A 24,056-nucleotide genomic window follows, 5' to 3' on the forward strand; every position below is an offset into this window, starting at 1 on the left:
AGCAGCATTCTCCTCTAACGGACTCCCGCGGTCATGCTCCTGGGGCTTTTTCCAGCTGCAGGGAATGCACGTCTGGCTAAATCTGTAACTAAGCTTTGGGCATTGACAAGATGGAAAAATAGTAATAATGAACAACAGTATACAAGGGAGATGAAGGGAGGGCAGGTGACAGGTTCAGTTTAGGGAAATTCAGTTGGAGGTTACAGTGCAACATCACAAAGGTGAAAGAAATATATTTAGACATTTAACTCTGGGCTAGAGAACACTGACGAGATTAGAGCAGGATGTTTTACTGTTGATCATTCAACCTTAATGTAGATTGTTTCCCTTGAATGTCAAGTTTGAGTGCAAACCTTAGTCTGGTACAATACAACAATATACATGAAAGACGGTAGCAGCAGTTTAGCCTATGATGGGAGGGGCAGAAGAACCCCCACTTACATTTTCTCCAATTCCTCACCACCAATGTGTTAGATGGTCCTCCTCTCATTACAGTATGTTCAGATTCCCCTCCAATATCCAGCCAGAAATAAAATGAAAGGAGAGGAAAATAGGTACAGCAGGGCCTCGCTCATACAGCGGGTTTCGTTCCAGGCCGCCGCTGTAAAGCAGAAATCGCTGTAATTTGGGGCCCTACTGTACTGTATTGTATGTTTGAAAACAGAGATGCAGAGCTGTAAACTGACTGTTTCGCTGACAAGTGGCATCTGACAAGGAGTTGCGCATGCGCTAAAACTGTTGCTTAGTGACAGCTGGATACTTTGCTGCTGTGCACTTCATGCCGAAAATCGCCGGAAAAATGGAACAAGTGCCGATCCTAATGAATATGGGTATACATTGGGAAACGCTGTATGAGCGGAACGCCATAAAGCGGGGCCCTACTGTATGCATCTAAGCATCCTGCAATTCTTCAAATGTGCCGGCAGGATTAAGTACGGTGCATGGCTCATCTGCTACACCCACTCTCCCCTCCCCCCCCAAAAAAGTATATGCTGGGGAACATCTTGTCTGGCTTTGCAAGTCACACTGCTGAAATACAATATCTTTTGCTTGAACATTTTAAAGAAAAGAATTAAAAGTACTGTATATTACTACATAATGGAAACAATTGTAATTTTTGTTCAAGGGAACAGGTTTGCCAACCGTGTCCTGAGAGACTCTCACAAAGAACTCTGAGAACGGCTGTATATTATGCCTTCAAAATTCTAAACTATCTCTGGTTGACAAGAAATATAAATTTATCAAGGTCATACTGATCCTTTTGAATTCACAGAACAAATGTCTAGGCGAAAGCAAAAAAGAAGAAGATGTTCATGCCGATGCTGTCCTGCTTTATTCTGCTCTGCGCAATCCTTGACCCAGACCCCTTTTTTCATGTTTTACCCTCGGTGACTACCTGTCAAATTACCATGAGTTGTATAACAGCAGTTCTTACACTCTGGAGTACAATTGTATTTGGTAGGTGTTATTCTTCCTATTACTCCTTCAACTCACTCACCCCTCTTCAACAAGTAGATAGACACCTTGTGTTGAAACGTGTAGGGTTAACTTATCAGAGAGAGGAACACTATCTGTGAGAATTGTCCCCCTGTTGCAGGTCTGTTTCATAGCAGACAAAAATTGAAAACCACTGCTGTTTTTGATCGGATTGAAGGCTGTTCAGTTTCTAAGTTGAACGTCGCGCGAGACGTGAAGAGGCTCCCCCATGTGATGCGGAAGCGGTTAGTGTGGCGGAGACAAGCCGTGTGTTTGGAGATACTGGATGTATTGATTCCCAGTCCAACTATAGAAGAGGAGATTGAGGTAGAGGGTAGTTGTGCGTCTGGAGACGCGGATCACACCAATATATCTACTTGTTGAAGAGGGGTGAGTGAGTTGACGGAGTAATAGGAAGAAGAGGCAGGTTAGCCCCTTCCTTCTCCCCCCCGCCTCCCTTTTCCTCCCCATCTCCAACAGCATTCTACACTGCTCATAAGCAGATATACTACACATATCCCACCACCCAGAAGATCATCACGGAGGGTAAGGAGAACTACTACATATATTGCTTCCTGTGTGAGCATTAATTTATGCTATAGGAACTATACCCAAAGTTTTTATAAAGACTTGGATCAATATCGGGACATTGTCATTTTACTTTGATTAAGTGTATCCTCTCTCACATTATTGTTGTTTTATTTTTGTATTAATTGAAGTTTTTATAATTAAATTTTCTAAGAAGACTACTATTCACTCAAGTATTGCACTGATTATAGTATCTACAATCCTGATTGATAGAATTATACCATCGGGTCATTATTTCCATATTTTACTTATTATTCATACTCCTAATTGTCTACAGCAAGGAATTTTCTCGTTCCCAATCGGATATAGTGACATTTGTTTTTTGGGATTCCCTTCCTTGACGGTGCTCTGTTTTTTGATTTATTGTGGACTTCCCACTTTATTATTATTATTTTCTCCCTTCCCTTTTGTTTGCGCCTAGGTCATCTTCACCCAATTCTTTCTCTCGGCGTTGGTGGGGCCGTGGACCTAATTGGCAGCATTTAAGATAAGGGACAGGTAGTTAATGGTAGCACCTCCTCTAGAATTGTGTTGTATACTTTATTTTGTTTTATCTTTGTATTGAGTTTATTTATAGTTTTGATGCACTAGTGTTCTCTCCCTTTATATATATATATATATATGCAAGTCACCTCGCCAAGCACCGCCCGCTCAGCGCTAGCGGGGCCGCAGCCTTACACATGCAGCTAGCTGCTGGAACAGGGAGAATTACAGGCAGCTGAACGAGGGAGACAGGAATAGTCAAAACTGCAAAGGGAAACAGAAAATGTGTAATCCTGTTCCAGGACAATTACTATTATAGGCTAAATGTAGGCTTATTTTTTTTTTTTTAATTTTTCATAAAGATACATTTTTGTAGTCATATTGATTTTTATCAGCATGATTGTCTACATTCTTATGCTTTTTGTGCAAGTTTATTAAAAGGAAATTGTACATTCACACAGCTCCCTCTCTCTCAATATACACGCACACACACACACACACTGCAACCCCCACTTCTATATACACAAACACACTGTGCAGCCCCCTCCTCTACACCCAGAAAACACACTGCAGCTCCCCCCTCTACACCCACAAACACACAAAACACACTCTAGACACACACCAAAACAGACACACACACCAAAACACACTCTGCAGCCCTCCTCCACCATCTACTTACACACAAACACACACACACACACACACACACTTCAGCCCCCCTCAACACCCACAAAACACACTGCAGACATACACACACAAAACACTCTGCACTCCTCATCCACCCACAAAACACCCACAAAACACACACTGCAGCCCCCCCCCCCCCCCCCACCTAAACCCACTGCAGACACACACAAACCAACAGACTCTACCAGCTCTACATCCACAAAACACACACTGCAGACACACACACATACACACACACACACACACACACAACACTCTGCACCCCTCCTCCACCCACAAAACACACACTGAAGACACACACACTGCAGCCCCCCTATACACCAACAAAACACACACAGCAGAAAACACACCAACAAGACTCTGCTGCCCCCTTTACACCCACAAAACACACAACAGACACACAACAGACACAACAGACACACAAACCTTTCCCCTCACTCTCTTGTGCAGCTCTCTGCAGGCAGAGAGGAGGAGGAGTCAGTGCTTTGCTGGTGCCTTTTATCTAATCACCTCCCCTGTATAGGAGCACAAATTTCACTCTTTGTGAATGAAAACTGAAAGCTGATTGGCTGAAAAACTTGGCAGGGTGCCATAAATTCCGGGCCATTACTGATTGGATAATGCTTGGAGTTTTAACCAATCAGAGAGCAGGGATTTCAATAATGCCTGGAATTTAACAGCTTTAGCCTTTAATTAAGTAATAATCCCCTCAGAACAGGGCATTACTTGCCAATAATGCCCTGGCTGGAAGAGTTGAAGGCCCGAGGCGAAGCCGAGGGACCTTAACCCAGCCAGGGCATTATTAGCCAGTAATGCCCTGTTCTGATGGGATTATTACTATTATAGGCTAAATGTAGACTTTTTTCATAAATAATAGACACTTTTGTATAGTTATATAGATTTTTTTATTAAAATAAAATGGTAAATACATGAATCCACCTCTATATACTCTTACACTGCAGATATCTATATCCACACACTCCCGCCTCCTCTGTGTACACACACACACACACAGCAGCTCAACACACAACACAGCAGATCTACACACACACAAACTGCTGCTATACACACACACCACACACAATTCAGCACCTCTACACACACAGTAGCTCTACACACACAAGCACGCACACACATACTGAAGCTCTACACTCACAACACAGCACCTCTACACTCACAACACAGCACCTCTACACACACAACACACACACAGACACACAAAACACAGCAGCTCTACACACACACACACACACAACAGCAGCTCTACACACACACAACAGCAGCTCTACACACACACACACAACAGCAGCTCTACACACACACACACACACAACAGCAGCTCTACACACACACACACACACACACACACACACACACACACATACACCAGCTCTACACACACACACACACACACACACACACACAGCAGCTCTACACACACACACAACAGCAGCTCTACACACACACACACACACACACCAGCTCTACACACACACACACACACACACACAGCAGCTCTACACACACACACACACACACACACACACACACAACACATCAGCTCTACACACGCACACACACACACAGCAGCTCTACACACACACACAACACAGCAGCTCTACACACACACAACACAGCAGCTCAACACACACACAACACAGCAGCTCTACACACACACACACACAACACAGCAGCTCTACACACACATACAACAGCACAACACACACTCACTGCTGCTGCTATACCCATAAACACTGCTACTGACACACACACACACACACACACACAACACAGCAGCTCTACACACACACACCACAGCAGCTCTACACACACACACACACACACACACACACAACACAGCAGCTCTACACACACACACACACACACACACACACAAACACACAGCAGCTCTACACACACACACACAACACACAGCAGCTCTACACACAAACACACAACACAGCAGCTCTACACACACGCTACACCCATAAACACTTCTGCTGACACACACACACACACACACACACATACACATACATACATACACACACACTGCAGCAAAATAAAAAATGCAGCCACTTACTTCTTTGCAGAGTCTCTCTCCCCCCCCAATTCAAATGAATCTGCTCAGAAAATGTCAGTCAGCTCAGGAGGGGAGGAGTCAACCCGTGGCTGATACTTCCTGTCCAATCCCCTGCCCTGTCTCAGAGCTGTTACTTCATTCTGACCAATCCCCTTCCTCTCTCATCTGTGGCTGGAAATAAACAGATTGAAAATTACACTTTGCAAGCTGCTAAAATTCAGGGCATTACTGATTGGATAATGCCCGGAATTTTAACCAATCAGAGAGCAGGGATTTCAATAATGCCCGGAATTGTACTGCTTTAGCCTATAATACAAATTATAGGCTAAAGCAGTAAAATTCCGGGCATTATTGAAATCCCTGCTCTCTGATTGGTTAAAATTCCGGGCATTATCCAATCAGTAATGCCCGGAATTTTTGCAGCTTTTATTTTCAATGTGTTTATTTCCAGACAATCAGCTTTCAGAACAGCTCTGAGACAGGGCAGGGTATTGGTCAGAAGGTAGGAACAGCTCTGAGACAGGGCAGAGGATTGGTCAGAAAGTATCAGCCACGGGTTGACTCCTCCCCCTCCCTGCCTGAAGAGAGCTTCCGCACAGGAAGGGGGCATTATTGGCCAGTAATGCCCTGTTCTTCTGGGATTATTACTTAAGTAACCTCCCACAACACGTACGATCAGAACACCATGCATACTGTGGTGACACATATTACATTATTCGTTAAGGGAGTCCTGAGAGGGATTTAAAAAAAAAAAGATAAATGAACTCTTGACATATGCCATGCTAACACTTAATATTTCAAAATCTATTTCAAAAACCTGATCAATATTCTTGAAGGCTCATTGTCAATATTGGACAACCTGTAACTAATTTGTATTGTAAAAGAGCAAATTAAAATACCACTTGTGAGCACATTCACATCTCATGGCAATTGCAATGGCAATTGGACAGAATAATATTGCAGAAATACACTGACAGTCCAAATCTCATCATAGTGAGTATTTGCAGGTAATAAAGGTGTCATTACTCATACAGTTGTATTACAGTTGTGTTACTACTGTAGTGTGGTAACATTATTTGTTGATACAGGTTGTACCTATAGTGTACACAAATGAAAGCTTTTCTGCGTTCAATTATCTTGTGCACCAGAGGGTTACTACTATGGTGAGCACAGGCTGTTGGTTAATCATTGATCAAAAGTAGACATAGCAATATGTGATCATGACAGATATATATATATATATATATATATTTATATATATATATATATATATATATATATATATATATATATATTTTGCGTGGATCTCTTTAAGCCATAAATCCAGTGATAACTTGGTCTCTTTTTCTAATGGTTGTTATGGGTGCTGAGTTTTATGTCTGTCTATTTAATTAATTGTCTTGTTCTATCTATGCTAATTTGTATGCTTACATGGTGCTAGGTAACACCCTCCACCCCCTGCCCCCTGTATGGCTCCTTTGGTGTCAAACTTGTGTATTTAAGTACCATTTTCACTTGGTGCAGGAACCCCTGAAGAAGGTCCCCTTGGGGACCGAATTGTTGGACTCCTTTTTGTTATGGGTCAATAAACACCCTTTATTTTTGCATCTATTTTGTCTGGTGCTCATAATTATACCACGCTGGTCTTTTCTTTAATACAGCTCAACCCCGTTATAGCGCGGTCCTTGGGGGCCACCCGATCCAACCGCGCTAGAATCGGGGTCGCGTTAATTTTTTTTTTAAATGGCCGCCGCGAGCCCGATCGGGAGGAGGGAGGAGGGAGGGAAGAGGTGGCCAGCAGCCCTACACATCCCCCAGCAGCCACTGTAACTTCCCCTAGCAGCCTCACTTCCCCCTCACTTCATTACATAATAAGCAATAGCTGAAATATCAGGAATAAAGTGAGTTTGTTCATGAGGCATGAAACACGTCAAAGACAAGCGCCCAACCACTGATTAGTTCAATTAATTAGTCCACCTGTGGGAATACATTGTAGAGGTTAGCATAGCGCATGCGTCCACGTATACCCATAATAGCAGCCCTAGCATAATATATTAACAGCACCAGGAGAGAGCAACATGGACAACAAAGGAGCCCAACAACATCATGCATTCTTTAAGTGTGCATAAAAAAACATACCATAAAGCTTAGTACTTTTTCCCCCTGGTTCCCGATCGAACGGGACAGCCCTTCACAGGCCCGCTCACATCCATAGCAACCAGTCCACATTGTCGGATCTCTCGCACATGCGCAGATCGCCTCGTCAGCAAAAAAGATAAACAAACCGGCCAATGTGTTCATAGTGGCAGCATTAAGCCCCAGCCAGACAAAGATCGGGGCGGGGGAGAAAAAGAAGCTAACACCTGCAACTCTGCATGCTATAGAATATATTACCTTAATCCCCACGTCCTGACCGAGCGGGACAACCCACTACTGTCCCTAGCAACCAGTCGCACTGTCAAGTCCCTTGCACATGTGCAGAACACACCATTAACGAAAAAATAAATAAACCAGCAGCGACATTTACAGGGGCAATATTAGAACCCAAAACGCACAAACGTATGCAACCTAGCCCCCTGGTCCCTCCTCTACCCAATCAAACAGCTTAGCACAAATAAACAAGAACCAATCATACTACACTGTCACACAATAACATATAAAGGCTGCCCTACTCATTTAAAACACCATCACAAAGTAATATACCCATTATATTCTCATTCACAATATAAATGTAGGGAGGGGGAGTGGGAGTGTGGTGTGTGTGTGGTGTGTGTGGGGTGTGCTGTGAGTGTGTGCTGTGAGTGTGTGCTGTGAGTGCAATGTGCTGTGAGTGCAGTATGCTGTGAGTGTGTGCAGTGTGCTGTGAGTGTATGAAGTGTGTGCAGTGTACTGTGAGTGTGTGCAGTGTGCAAAAAAAAATTGCCCAAAAAATTTTCCAAAAAAAAAAAACAAATTTAATTTTTTTTTTTTTTTTAATTTGGGGTCCATGCTCAAACCGCGTTATAAGGGGATCCGCGTTATAGCGGATAGCGCTATAACGGGGTTGAGCTGTAATAATAATAATAGCATGTTCTTGTATAGCGTTGCTAGTTTTACGTAGCGCTTTACAGAGACATTTTGCAGGCACCGGTCCCTGCCCCGTGGAGCTTACAATCTATTTGTTTTTTGTGCCTGAGGCACAGGGAGCTAAAGTAACTTGCCCAAGGTCACAAGGAGCTAACACCAGGAATTGAACCAGGTTCCCCTACTTCAAACTCAGTGCCAGTCAGTGTCTTTACTCACTGAGTAACTCCTACACTTTAAGTGTATGTATGTGGGTATGTGGGTATATGTGTGTATGTGTGTATGTGTGTATGTGTGTATGTGTGTATGTGTGTATGTGTGTATGTATGTATGTATGTATGTATGTATGTATGTATGTATGTATGTATGTATGTATGTATGTGTGTATGTATGTATATAGTTATATAGGTTAGTTTAGTGTCTATTCCTCTTTCCTCTCACTATTACTTTTGAGAATTATTAATTCTATTTTGGGTCCAAGTCCACTCTGCTTTTTCCAGTTATGTGTACATTTTATCTTATACTTGGTTATTATACCAATTTAAAAAAAAATCTGCTTTGAACTTTCAATTTTTAATGTTCATTCCAGTCTGGTATTCATTAATGGTTATATACATTTCATTTTGGTCACGTAAATATGCGTTATCGATTACTGTATTAATAATTGTATTATTTTATTATGTTTTTACCCAGATCAATTTCGTTTTGAGTGCTTCAGGGCAATTTTATACATGTAACAGGTATGTCATTCTGCCTATCTTTCCCCGACGTGTTATGTAAATCTTGCTCGCTGCAGGCTGTAAGGAGTTCATCTTATGGGCTTGTGACCCTCCCTCAAGCCCCTCTTATGAGGGACAGAAGTAAGGTGGTGACTCATGGCCTGTGTAAGCCTGCCTGGTATAGGTATAGACCATGAGACCGCCCCTTCTTGTTCCTCCTAGGAGGGAATGCAAATTTAGTTCAGCCCTGTTCCTGCTCTGACAGGAAAAGGGAGACCAAAAAGCGCACCAGCAAAAACGGAGCAGGAAGGACCCAAAAGAACGAATGAAAAAGAACGCTGTAACGTTCGAAACGCGTTGGATGGGTCTCTTGTCACATTAAAGTGCCCTTTTAATCATTTTTTTGTTTTGGGTCTTTCCTACTCCGTTTTTGCTGGTGCGCTTTTTGGTCTCCCTTTTCCTGTTATTGCATAATTATAGCTGCACAGCTTGCCTACCTACCACCAGGATGTGAGTATTGCTTATTTTCAGGGGAACCTGCCGATGAGACTGAGGGTGAATGGGCTTGTACCATCTACCACCTGTCTTCAGGAGGATAGTACCCATACTATTGCACATTAAGTACTATATTATTTTTATTAGTACCCTGGTTTAGTGGTTTGGCTTATTTTATTCATTGTACCTGTATTCGAGCGCTTTAGCCATTTTCTATACTGTTCCTGCTCTGGAGGAGAGTGGAAGCAGAGAGCTGTGAGTCTCTCCCATAGCGGGATGAGCATGCTCACCCTCAGCCTTGTGGCTGAGGGAACATCTGACCAATGAAGATGACCCCATACTATCTGGGTCAAGCACCATCCAGAGGTGGGAACACTCTAAACCCTTGTACCGCTGTAAAGATCTGATGCAAGGACTGCTGAATAAAGCCCTTTGTTAATTATACACCAGCCTGGATTGAGTCAGTGCATGTGGTGCATGGAAGATGTGCTTCAGAGAGGACTGTCTCTGATATTTTCATAGACCCATGAAGCTGGAGACGCAGAACACCACAGATAAAGAACTACAGATGACATCAAAAGCCTGTTCTGATCTCCATATCATCACCTGAACCTACAGGTATGCCTCAGCACCACACAGTAGCAATAGAGTAGATCTCCCAGAGGGACATACCGCAACTGAATACTGAATACCAACAAGCCCCAGCCCATGGAAGTGGAGGTTTTAATATGTCCCGAGTCCCAGGAGCACCCAAGCAGCTCCATCATACCGGGGACCAACGCAGAAGTGGTGTGGGCTCTAATCTGGGCTTATCTGCAAGAGGAGTGCTACAGGATCTCTGCCCAAGACGGATTCAGACAATTCTTCAATCTAAAGATTGGGTTGACCGAGATTCCACCAGGGGGAGTGAAGCGCATGGGTGTGGTGCCCGGCTACCTGGCACGTGAAGACGGCCTGTGAGAAGAGATCCCTTGACCTGGGATACGGGCAATGTGTTCAAAGGCTGCCATAGTGGAAGACAAGGTGGCTTTCTCTGAGCTCTGAGTCGCTGACTCGCTGGGGTGCAAACCCAAGGCACTTCCTGCCACCTACTGCCATCCAAAAGGCATGTGCGTCACTCAAAACACCATCATGAGGTGGAAAGAATTTATAGAGCACCAGATGTGTGACCATGTGGCTAGAGCTATACGCCAAGCCACCCAACAAAACAAACTCTCATTGGTGAAGTGTGCTCCCACCGATACAGTCGCCGTCATAATGAGGGAATGGGACAAATTCCACATAGAGCAAGGTCTCCTTTACAGAATTGTCGTCTATCACAACCAACCCGACAGGAGACAGTTAGTTCTACCCAGAAGCCTACAGTACCCTGTCCTACAGTCCCTGCATGACGACCACGGACACCTGGATGAAGATAAGACTTTCGGACTAGTGAGAGACCGCTTCTTCTGGCCCAAAATGCGAGAATCAGTAGAGCGCTATTGTCGGAAGTGCCTGTGGTGTATCTAGCGGAAGACACTGCCCACATGCGCAGCCCCAATGGGCCATCTAAAAAGCTCTTGTCCCACGGACCTAGTCTGCATGGACTTTCTATGTATAGAGGCAGACTCAAAGGGCATCGGGAACGTCCTGGTAGTGACCGATCACTACACCTGGTATGCCCAAGTGTTTCAGACAAAAGATCAGAAAGCTCTCACAGTCGTCAAAGTACTGTGAGAGATGTATTTCATCCACTATGGGTTGCCGATTAAGTGAGAGATTTCGAGAGCAAGCTGATCAAGGAACTCCTCAAAATCCAGAAGTCTCGGACCACTCCATACTATCCAGAGGGAGGTGCTCTGCTGGAGAGGTTCAACCGAACCCTGCTTAACATGCTAGGCACCCTAAAGGGCTTCTAGAAAGCCAAATGGAGCAAGCACATTGAATCGCTAGTGCATGTGTACAACTGCACCCGGCTTGAATCCACGCCTTACTTTATGATGTTCGGGCAAGAGGCATGACTGCCTGTGTACATCCGTATGCAGGTATCTACCGATGGGGTACCCAATATGACTCACTACAAGTATGTGAAGCGACTCCAGGACAGCTTGCACCGTGCATATCAGTTGGCAGAAAAAGCTACAGCCCAGCTGAACATGTACAATAAGCGAAGGTATGACCACAAGGTCCGCAATAGAGAACTTCAGCTGGAGATGCCGTTCTCTTACGAAAGTTAGAGATTCCCAGTAAACACAAGCTAGCCGATCACTGGAGAGATGGGCCCATTGAAGTAGAGTCCCAAATGCCAGACCTCCCTGTCTAACGCATCCGAGACGTGGATGGCAGGGTAAATATCTGGCACCGAAATCACTTGCTGCCCATTCCTCAAGTGGGGGAAAGTGCCCGAACCAGAGATAGTATTAACGATCAGTGAGCAAGAGGGTTCCTCGAGAACCCAGATTCCGTGACCGAACCAAATCACGATCCTATGGAAGGAACCTCCGCTAGTTCAAATGGAGACTGATGGGCACCTCCCGAAGGAGCAACAGGTAATGGGTCGTGCCGCAAGTACCGTTATATCGTTATTCTATTGTCAGTAAACCAATTGTTATATACTTGTGTGTGTACCATTTCACTGTAAGTGGGCTTGAAAGGGGTTATCCCGCTGCGCTGGGATCCCTCTCAGGTGGAGGCGCTGCACTGAGGCGAGCTCACCCCAGGATCCAAGCTGCGGAGACTCAGGCCTTCTGTGAGCCACAGGTAACGGCAGCACACGTAGTTCCCTTAGACACAGTAAAAGGGGGTTGCACATTTATTTTTAAGTATTTTTTTATCCAAATTATTTTTTACTGTGATTGCTGGGCATGTGTAAAGGGTACAAGAAGGGATGCAGGCGCTCAAAAATAAGGGTACTTCGCTACCAGTGCTCTGTTTCAAAAGGAGTCCAAGGGTCCAAATGGAAGCATTGGTGAGCAGAGAGATGTCATGGTGAGGGCTGCTTTGTCAAAGGCAGAGTGACACTGCCAAAAAGTTGGTCTATATTTGGCACATTAAATTCTCGTTGCTTAAAACCCTGTGCCTGTTTCTCTCTGCTCACATATGTATAGGGTATCATACAGTAGGTAGGGTAAAATGTTTGCAACTGCTGTGCATTTTTTACATCAGATCTTGTGTTATAACACAATGATGTTTGCATTAAGCCATATGTGTTTTTTTTTAATATCTGCATGGCAACAAACCCCAACAATTATGTTCTTTGTACAAAATCAATGATGAACGCCAATGGAAAGATTTATCAGTAATAGAAGGCTTTGAAATCAATATTGCTGATGTTTCATAGAAAATAAGTGTAAATTTGAAAACTTTGCTTTCTTCTCCCAATGCCACAAATAGCTACTGTAGTTATTTCAAACTGGCAATTTAGGATTTGATTCAATTTAAAATTCTGAAACTAACATAGTTTGTAAAATAATGAAGTTAATTTCAATTGATTATAAAAAAAATTTAAAAAAAATCTGATGACAGTACTGTATATTACAAAACAGATGGCAAATTTGTAGGAAGATGTGCCAATAAAATCACTGCAGGGTTTCTGCCTATTGATCTGAAATAATTGTTACAGAAAGCCATATTTCAATAAAATTAGCTTACAATTTTAATTTTAATTACAGACCGCAATATTCAGTACACCTTTTAAAATACGAAACTTTCGGAGCAACGACTCTGGTGACAAAAAGGCGATCTAGAATGGGACGTATGAAAGCTTATACAGTATGGAATAAACGAAGATTCCATTAATGGCTGCAGTATATTGTGCTCAATTAATATTTTTTATGGTGATCCTCATACATAAATATTTTTGGAAATATATATGCCTTAAAATGTTTAAACCAATATCTTACAGCCAAGAGTCCCTGGTTGAAGAAATAATAACCTCAGGTCAAGGGCAGGCACTTTTTAAATCTCATAAATTAGGTTCTGGAAATGATGGTCAATGAATAGGGGAACATTACACATCACATTTATGGTTCTTTTATTTGTTGGCTCATCAACAGAGACATTTGTAGTTACGGAAAACACCTTGGATGCTCGTATTTACTACACCTGGAAGCTCTAGGTAAGAATATGGCTTGCGAATTAAAAAAAAAAAAGGAATCTCCAATACATTATACTTTAAGTTCTAATTGCCTTAGCATCTCTAACTTATACTTATTGCAATTTTTGCTTTTTTTGAATACCCAATATAAAACAACATGCACATTATATAAACAAAAATATGACCAGGCCAACGGAAATCTACCTGTTGTCCTCCGACGAAACTTTTAGCAATGGAGTTTTCTCTGTAAAACCAGTGTCTTTTGTTGTTGGGCTGAACAGTTTAGGCAGACTGTAGGGGTATCTAAAGAGACACAAAACATTAGGGGGGAAAAATTATTATATATATATATATATAGATATATATAGCATTTTAATGTCTAAAAAACTACAAAGAAAATGTTTTTATAGAACGCAATAGTATTTGAAAAAGTCTTACATTTCCTACATGCAGTATTCATTTATTTCCATATGTTAATTTAAAGCTGCAGACCAAGCTATATCCTATGTTTGTTTGTTTGTTTGTTTGTTTGTTTTCAAAGAAATCAGTTCTGTACCATGAGAAAATATATGTAGCATTTAAAAAAAAACAACAAAAAAACACAATTCTGAATTACATTTTTAATGTATTATAATGTAACAAGCATTTTTTGTTTCTATAGCAAATATTAAAGTCACATCCACTTCTTAAACAGGCCCTGGCACACCCCTTTTTGATCCCTGCCCTCTTTCAGCAGAGCACCAATTGTATCTAGTGTTGTACTGTATCTAGTGACTGCCTGGTCACATGATCTTCCCCCATAGAACTTTGCATCTTTGGTCCTCTTCTGCTGCACTGACAGCCATTTAGTGAAGCCAAATCTTCACCGATTGATCACAGGAGAACAGAACGATCAGCAACTTAGGTAATTACTTATCATTCTATGAATTGTATTGATGCACATATTAAAGGGAATTTTTTTTTTTAAATGGCCGCATGAACTGCTGCTTTAAAGAAGACAGACATTGGACAACTATTTAACCAACCATTCAAATGAAGGGTCAAGTTTAGTGCTTTCATGTGATAAAAATTTTTTTGATTTCCCAAAAACAAGTTTGGGAAAATACTGTAAGTTACGAGTCTGCAAAAATGACATTATACTCCTAATTTTAGAATGAACAAGATATAATTCATGTTAAGTGCCTCCAAATATGATAGACCCCAATGTGTTCAGGGTAAATGATAATATGCTTTATGTGCAAACATTTATCATCATGTTTGTGAGACACCCAAACATATCTATGGAAAGGCGGTCAGGGAGACGAAGCTGAATCTCTGACATAGAAACCTTTAAAATAAAGTGCATATACGACACATATATTGTATATATCGAAGGTGGTTTTTGTTAACAAATACTTGTTCACCACACACTCACAGAAGAATTTAGCACGGCTAATTGCATCAGTTTACATTTTTGGGGGCATTTTACAATGTTGGCACAAAAAACCCACACAGTATCAGATTCACAATGACCTAGACTTCCATTACTTGTTGTTAGAAGAGTGTTTAAACATATTATTCAGGAGGTTTCACGGTTCTAGAAAACTGCTGGGGACGTGTAGGGCTGCCGGCCACCTCTTACCTCCCTCCTCCCGATCGGGCGCGCGGCGGCCATTTTTTTTAAAATTAGCGCGACCCTGGTTCTAGCGCTGTCAGATTGGGTGGCCCCCGAGAACCGCGCTATAACGGGGTATATATATATATATATATATATATATATATATATATGCAACAGATTGCCTTCCTAGCAGGGAAAGCAAAGAAACAGCACTCAGTAGGATGTAGCAAAAATATTGTATTCAAACAACACGACAGCACATGTGTAAACCAACGTTTCGGTCCACTAAGGACCTTCTTCAGGGGTTTTGCTGAAGAAGGTCCTTAGTGGACCGAAACGGTTTACACATGTGCTGTCATGTTGTTTGACTACAATCTTTTTGCTACATACTACTGAGTGCTGTTTCTTTGCTTTCCCTGCTGGGAAGGCAATCTGTTGCATATACTTATGGAACATGCACCTGATGATTTGACTCTTTTGCATGGAGTGCCAGCTGTGCTCTATCTGTTTATATATATAAGAGAAGGCACAAAAGCAGCAACACTCAGATATAGCAAAAAGACATGTATTAGCAGTGACAAAACAGCACACTGCCCTGGCAGGACTTTCCTCTGGGTATATATATATATATAGGGAGCGTCATCACGTAGGACGCAGAGACACTACGTCATCACGGAGTGCAGGAGCAGACCGATCCGAGCGCCAACAACACAGAGACTTGCCAGCAAGGAGCGACACTTTACGATCTCTGGAACGTATCTACTTGCCTTGGACATCTTGCAGGACTGTGGTTCATCCATCATCGAGATCGGGCGCTTCCCAAGAACCGAGTGCAGCTACCGGATGGTGGTGATTATTATCACGCAATGCTTTTATATCTTGTACCCTTGTGAGTGTATTTTTTCCCCCCCTTCCCCTCAATAAATTTACGGTTTTATACTATGGGGCGTGCGCTCTCTCCTCTCTCATATATATATATATATATATATATATATATATATATATATATATATATATATATATATATATATATATATATATATATATACAGTCCCACAAACCCGGTCACACACGACCGTGCCCTCCAATAACCACCAACTCTGTGTCCACACACTGGCAATATATTCCCACAAAGTCCTGATGGCCCTCGGGCACCCAACCACCGTAGTGTCCATGAGTAGCAACTCCAACCCAAATGTGTGACATAGCGCTGCCCCCACTAACATGTTTATAGTTGGTGCACTTGTAGTACCTACTGGGTGCTCCAACACCCAGTAACACCAACAATGGAAGGATGGGATCCACTGATCCAGCGACGGTTGTTGTCAACGACAACGTCCGCCTCCATGTGGGATGACCTCCCGTGTGGATTGTATCACCTTGGAAGATAGTCTCTTAATATGGTGGTCTGGTCCCAGACCACCGATCAGCAGTCCGCAGCCACGTCTTGACTGTGTCCCTGAACTGGAGTGCTAAGCAGGCAATGTCCCTATCTAAGTGCAAGTCCCTAGCACAGCCACAATCTATGTGGGAGTCGGGGCCTAAGGGGTCTCTGGCCTAGTACAGGGGTCACGGACACCCTGCACATGCACACCCTACGGCATCTTCGTCCCAGCTCAGACTGCCGTGCTCCTCTGCACACGAAATGTATCATTCTCCAGACAGGAGAATCCGGCCCCGCTATTGGCTGCTGCAGGCCATGTGGTCCGTCGCCCTAGTGCATCCTGGGAGCTGTAGTCTCTATTCTGGATCTATTCTTCCTAATGACCGCCTCGCGCGCCTATACTGCGCATTCGCGGCATTTTGCGCATGTGCAATCACGACCATGATGGCGGCGCCCTGCAAGGGGAGCCGACAGTAACCTCAGGCGATCGAGTCACCTGCAGCAACCTCCCCACGCTCTCCCCCAGTCTCCGCTGCCAGAGGCAGCTGCAGCCAGAGGTAGGGGGCAGATGGGGGACCATGGGGAACCCAGGCTATGTGTTTAATTCAAAGTGGCAGGGGGACTAGAAGACATAAACGTCATTCATGTGGCATGAGAATTTTTTTTTAAACAAATTGGCTATGGCTGTACTATAAGTCAGTTCAGCAGCTACGTCCATGTATCTTACTCAGCCTTCCTTTATTGAACTCCTTTTCATAAATGTGTCTCTAAATGGGATAAACTGCACGTTCTATCAAATAAAATACAAAAACACTGTAGTAATTAGACCAAAACTGTGATGATTGTCTTTGTACTTATCAGAATTGAAAAAGGCTTTCCATTAGAATCTCTGTTTTAAATGCATTTTTTTATTATTTAAATCAGGGGTGCGCAAATTGGGGGCATGACAGATTTTAGGGGGTCTGACAATTACAGAGGCCCTGCGCTATTCAGCGCAAGGCCTCTGTGAATTCACTTACCAGGCTTCGCGTACACGCATCTCTGTGGCGACGGGCATCAAATGACGCCATGTGACATGGTCAATTGACGCCTGTCGCCATGGCAAAGCGTTGTCTAATGATTGTATTGTATTGTATGTCTTTATATATATAGCACCATTAATGTACAAAGCTGTATATATATTAAGGTACATTAATGTGACTTCACATGACCCCGCGACATCATTTGACGGCGAAAGGAGGGGGCGCGACTCAGAGACAGAGCAGGAAGGGGGGGTGCAGCAAAGAAAGTTTGAGCACCCCCGATATAAATGAATAGGAATAAGTAAAATTAGCGGGAAAATGTAGAAGCCCAGACGGGGCTAGTTGGGACTATCAAAATGGTGGCTTAAATATCCAATGGGGCAATAGAAAGCCGAGACATCCTTTCCTATTGGCCTACGTGATGCATGACCTATAAACTTTGCAGAGATTCCGGCACCCTCTTCTGAGGTAAGTATCTCAGGAAGCAAGGGGTCCCCAGAGCTAAAATGAGCGTGGTTCAGCTCCAGAGATGCCCTGCTTCAAAAAAATATATATTTAGTTATATGTATGTAACCCATATTCCCCCCCCCCCTAGACACAGATGCTACAGTATATCTAGGGTGTAGTGAGGGCGGTTACATGCGCTTTGGTGGTGTGTACCTGCAGGTAACAGGAGGGCCTGAGCTTCCCGCGGTGTTGTTGGGGACACAGGACCAGGCTTCTGGGGTAGTTGCCTCCATTCTCCTAGTGGTGAATTGCCTCCATCTTCTATAACTTCCCAGGGATGTGGGGTAGGACCCTTATAGAAAAAGATCCCTGGTCCCAGGGTGAATGCTCCAGAATCACACAGTCTTTGATAAAATCAGCAACAGCTCTCTTTATTGTACTCACAGATCAGTAGCAGCACACAGCACACAGCAGCAGCAGTAATACAGGTACAGGTCTTTTCCCTCCTTCTCCTTTCCCTCCAGACGTACACCCGCATGATGGGCTGTCTGGATCTCTCTGTATCCCTGCCACCACCCCAAGCCGCAGGCGCTCAGGGTGGGGCTAGCTCTTCCCTCACCCCCTAGGCAGGGTGAGAGGCACTGGACCACCTCTTGCTAACTAGGCCCTACTCCTCTGGAACCAAACTAGCTCACACAGTCTGACTGTCCAGTCAGACACTCCAACACTAGATTGCTTAGAAAAGCCTGTCTTTTGAGTCAGGAAGTGAGACTCCTTAGCTCACACCTGAGCTGAACTTGGAGACACTTGTCTTGAGCCCTGCCAGAATAAACAGCAGAGCTGCTTTCAAGACACAGGGGAAACTTCTAAACTTGAATGCTGACAAACCCTGAAGACAAGGGAGCTGAACCAGGGACAGAGAAGATTTTCCCTCCAAACCACAAGGAACAGATAAGACTTTTATTTACAAGACTTTTTATATCTGTTCATTTCATGCTATATGTTTGAGGCTGGGAGACATGCTTATCTAAGGGAGTTGTGAACTGCATAGTATTTCACTAGAAATACTCCCAAGTGAATAGAAGCTTTGTTTACCCCTTGTTTGGATGGTTTCCTGGTGTTAAGGAAAAGGCGCAATAAAAGGCTTATTTAATTTCACTATAATCAGTCTCCCTTGCATACCTCTGTGAGCGTACGACTACACTCCCCATCTAGGGCAGCAGCTGTTATTTCCAAATCTTCATCTTCCACTTCAGGTATAGGAAGTAGATGATTTCTATGCCATACCTTTACCCGTCCTTCTGAGTCTTTAATACGGTACACCGGGAGGCCAGGCATCTGCGACTCCACCTCATATACACCATCTCTCCAACGGTCAGCCAATTTATGCTTTCCGGGGACACTTAGATTGCGAAGGAGGACAACATCTCCTGGACGGATTTCCTTATGGCGCACTTTATGATCGTAGCGTCTCTTGTTACTCACATTTAATTGGGCCGCCGCTTTCTCTGCTAACCTATATGCCTGCTGCAAGCTGTCTTGTAACCTTTGCACATACTGGAAATGCGTCCTATTGGATACCCCATCGGTAGATATCCGCAGACGTACATCCACTGGTAGCCAAGCTTCTCGTCCAAACATCAGGAAAAAAGGAGTATACCCAGTGTATTCATGGCGAGTACAATTATAAGCATGCACTAAAGTCTCTACGTGCTTACTCCATTCAGTTTTCTGTGAGCCTTTCAGAGTACCCAGAATGTCGAGCAGCGTTCGATTGAAACGTTCAGGCATAGCGTCCCTTTCCGGGTGGTACGGTGTAGTTCGGGACTTGGTGATACTCAGTAACTTAAGCAATTCTCGTATAAGATTACTTTCAAAATCCCGAACTTGATCTGAATGCAATCGATTTGGCAGTCCATAATGAAGGAAGTACTTATCCCATAAGACTTTAGCCACCGTCACAGCCCGTTTGTCTTTAGTAGGAAAGTCTTGAGCATATCTGGTATAGTGATCTGTGATCACAAGTACATTTCCGATACCCCTGGTGTCAGGTTCGATGCAAAGAAAATCCATACACACCAGACCCATGGGTCCGGAGCTCTTCAGATAGGCCATGGGTGCCGCCCGAGTGGGTAGTGTTTTCCTTTGTATACAGCGAGTACACCGCCTACAATGTATCTCCACGGATTCTCTCATTTTGGGCCAATAGAATCGATCACGCAGTAGCCCGAATGTTTTGTCAATGCCAAGATGACCGTGATCGTCATGTAACGCCCGTAGGACCATGGGTTGCAGAATTTTGGGTAGAAATAACTGGCGCCTATCAGGATGGTTGTGATATGGTACAATCCTATACAATAAGACAGTTTTCAACTTCAAATTTTCCTATTTCCTTCATTAGTAGGGCTATCATTTCTTTAGGGGCTCGGTTAATTATGAAAGGATTATTTTGTTGCAGCGCTTGGCGAACTATTCCTACCACGCGATCATGAATTTGATATTGCACCAAATCTTTCCAGGCGATAATCTTATCGCTTTTGGTTGGCATCCTATTGAATCCGCTATCCTTAATTCAGAAAAGGCTACTCGATCATCTAACACTATAGAACACAATATATAGCTATAGAACACAAAGCCCGTATGCCGGGTCCCGGAATTTCTTCCCAAACTTCCTCATCTGAAGTAGGGTCAAGCCCTGGTCTCCGCGACAGCGTCCGCACCTATGTTCGTAGGCCCGGGCTTATATTTAAGGTTGAATTGATAGTTTGACAGTGACGCTAACCAACGGTGGCCTGTAGCATCGAGCTTAGCAGAAGTGTTGATGTATGTCATAGGATTATTATCAGTCCGGACCTCAAAATGAACGCCATACAACTAGTCGTGCAGATTGACCACTATAGCCCACTTGAGGGCTAGGAACTCCAATTTGTGTACCGGATAGTTTTGTTCACTAGGGGTCAGGCTTCGGCTGGCATACGCCACCGGTCGAAGTCCAGTATCATATTTCTGGTGTAACCCCGCTCCCAACCCGTTGAAACTAGCATCCACATGCAGAACATACGCTCGATCAGGATCCGCATACGCCAATACTGGAGCCTGTGTTAAGTTCGTCTTAAGACCTAGGAATGAATGCTCGCATGCAGTAGTCCAATTGTCCCCAAATGGTGCTTGCGCCGAAGTGGCCTTCCGTCCCGTGTCTTTGGGGTAGATTTTGAGGAGGTTGTTCAGAATCTTCGCTTTGCCAGAATAGCCTTCCACAAATCTTCGGTAATACCCACAAAACCACAGAAATTACCATAATTCTTGAACGTTATTGGGCCGCGGCCAGTTCACCATGGCTTATATCTTCCCAGGGTCGGTAGCTATTCCTTCAGCTGACACAATATGACCCACATAAGTCACTGAGGTGCAGCAGAACCGACACTTATCCATGGACAGCTTAAGCCCTTCGGTACTGAGTCGATCCAGCACTTTCAACAGCCGTTCCTCATGTTCCTCCAACGTTTTCCCGAACACTGTGATATCGTCCAGGTACACTAAGCATTCCCGGGGATTCATATCTCCAATTGTCTTTTCCATCAGATGCTGAAAGGTGGCTGGAGCGCCACATATCCCTTGAGGCATACGCGTGAATTGATAAAACCCTAAGGGACAAATGAAAGCTGTCTTCTCTTGATCTTCAGAGTTCATAGGCACCTGATAGTATCCTGACCTTAGATCCAGCACACTAAACCACTTATTCCTGGATAGGGCGTTCAGGGGGCCTTCAATTCGCGGAAGGGTATACTGACCGGGTACAGTACGGTTATTCAAGGTTCTATAGTCCACACATAGGCGTACCGTCCCGTTCTTCTTATGCACTACTACGATGGGCGAGGCATAAGGACTACGTGATCCCCGAACAATTCCGGCCTCCTCCATTTCGGTTAGCAGTTTCCTCACATCGTCCACATCCCTCGGAGCGATGCGACGAGATCGTTCTCGGAAGGGCATCGTATCGCTAAGCCGGATGGTATGCTGGGCACTGCGGCTGCACTCCACATCCATATCCCCGATGGAGAATACTCTGTGTCTGTTTCCAGCTTGGTCTGTAACCTTTTTTTCCAATCAGCCGTCAAAGGGGAATCTCCGAAATCAAATGCCAATTTAGCAGCAGCGGTTGTGGTGGTAGCGGCTGGCAACCTAGCTCCCATCTTCCCTTCTGGAGAAACAGGATATATTCAGCCCAGCTGCTGCCCGTGATCAATGGGCATGGGATAGGGAAAAAGGTTCCTCACATAGACCCGTACTCTATTCGGAATTCTAAACGGCCACTCTCGTACTGAGGCCAACAACTTGTATCCACACTGCTGGTCATCGTCTGCAGTAATCTCCAATGAGCATAGTCGATCCTCCTTGCTTCTTTCAGGGTAGCAACAAGCTGCTGTCATCATCCTTCCTCCCCCTGGTGGAATCTCAGTCAATCCATGCTCAATGTTATACAAAACCCCATGCTCTTCTTCGGCAGCTATCCTACAGCATGCCTCTTGTAATGCAGGGTACGCTGCTAATGCCATCAACGGTAGTTCACCCGCCTCCTGCAAGTACATACGGATCACGGCTTGTACTATGTCAGTATTGGTCCCCATGATTATAGGGGCACTAGGATGATGTTGGGGTTCAGGGCACACTAACGCTTCCACTTCCATGGGATGATGCTTGCCGGTATTCAACTGTGGAATGTCCAAATGTACTCTCACCACTCCATCGATAGGGTAGTCTTCATGGCTCAGTCCCCTTAATCTCATGGTGTCTGCGGACAATAGGGGTAACCGGTGAAGGTGCTGATCATAAAAGGGTCGATATACAATGGTTACTTGAGAACCAGTATCCAGTAGAGCAGGTGCCTAGTTACCCTCGATAACGACCTTGACGATAGCTGGCGGGCGGATGCGGCTGCCCATCTGTGGTGGGGCCGGCACTTCATTAGCCTCCAGAGCCGTACCCTCATCGGACACAAGGGCGGTTTCAGCGGTCCGGGGGGTGCACAGCATGGATTTCGCAGGCCTGGATGCCATCTTCCTTTTTACGGAACAGTAGGAAGAGATATGCCCCATCTTGCCACAGCCGTAACACTGTATATTACTCCTTGTGGAATTGTTCCTGAAAGCAGGGGAGGATCTTCCTGAGGTGGAGTCTCCCCGGTCAACCTCAGGTTCATCAGGCTCCTCCTTTTCTTGACTCACTTCCTCAGCTGGTCTCGCTCTAGCCTCTCCTTTCTTTGCTTCCTTGGGGGAAACCCCTGTTTTCTTGGCCGTATTCAAATCCCGACCCAACAGCACGGTTTCGTGAGCCTGTACTCGGTCCATAAGTTGGTCAAAAGACAAGGCTTGACCCAGGACGAGGCATCCGTTGACTCTTACAGATACCGGGTGCAACGAGAGGAGTCACCTCAAGAGTTGCGTGGTTTGAAGCCCATCTGCTTTCCTACTTTCCTCCTCCAAATCCAAGATTCAAGAGATCCAAATGCAGATGCCTAAGAAAGTCAGATACCATTTCTCCTTCTTTCTGGGCCAGCGCATGGAATTTGGCCATCAATGCGAATGAGTCCACCGGTGTCCCGTAGGCTTTGGTGAGTGCATGTAGTACCCCGTGCGTGTCGGCATCCGGATGGTTATCTCTGTAGCAATGTACCATATGGGAGGCGGGTGGTCGTAGGCATTCAATAATTTGCTGCCTCCTCACTGCGTCAGTGCAGGACCATCCGGGTAGTACTTGTTCAGCGTGGTCCAACCATTCTTCAACCCCACCTATCCCAAGGGCGTCAGTTTATCTCCAGAGAACGCCTTCAGCTTCCGGTACTGATGCGACTTAGGCGGAATATTTCCTACAGAAGGGCTGTTTGTATCAAGTCTGGACATACTGCTCCTACTCAGGGATTGCCGGATAGTGGAGGGG

At 44.4% G+C, this 24,056-nt stretch overlaps 1 protein-coding gene across 2 annotated transcripts in view; it reads right to left on the reverse strand.

The window, feature by feature from the left end:
• Nucleotides 1-24,056, reverse strand: part of OCA2 (OCA2 melanosomal transmembrane protein) — a 459,069-nt gene that overhangs the window by 309,892 nt on the left and 125,121 nt on the right. For both annotated transcript variants that reach the window (XM_075590565.1, XM_075590564.1), the window contains exon 3: nucleotides 13,874-13,972. In XM_075590565.1, the coding sequence (XP_075446680.1) occupies nucleotides 13,874-13,972 (99 nt within the window). The remainder of the gene's footprint in view (nucleotides 1-13,873; nucleotides 13,973-24,056) is intronic.

The sequence above is a fragment of the Ascaphus truei genome, chromosome 3 (assembly GCF_040206685.1).
Source record: "Ascaphus truei isolate aAscTru1 chromosome 3, aAscTru1.hap1, whole genome shotgun sequence".
Taxonomy (NCBI): Eukaryota; Metazoa; Chordata; class Amphibia; order Anura; family Ascaphidae; genus Ascaphus; species Ascaphus truei.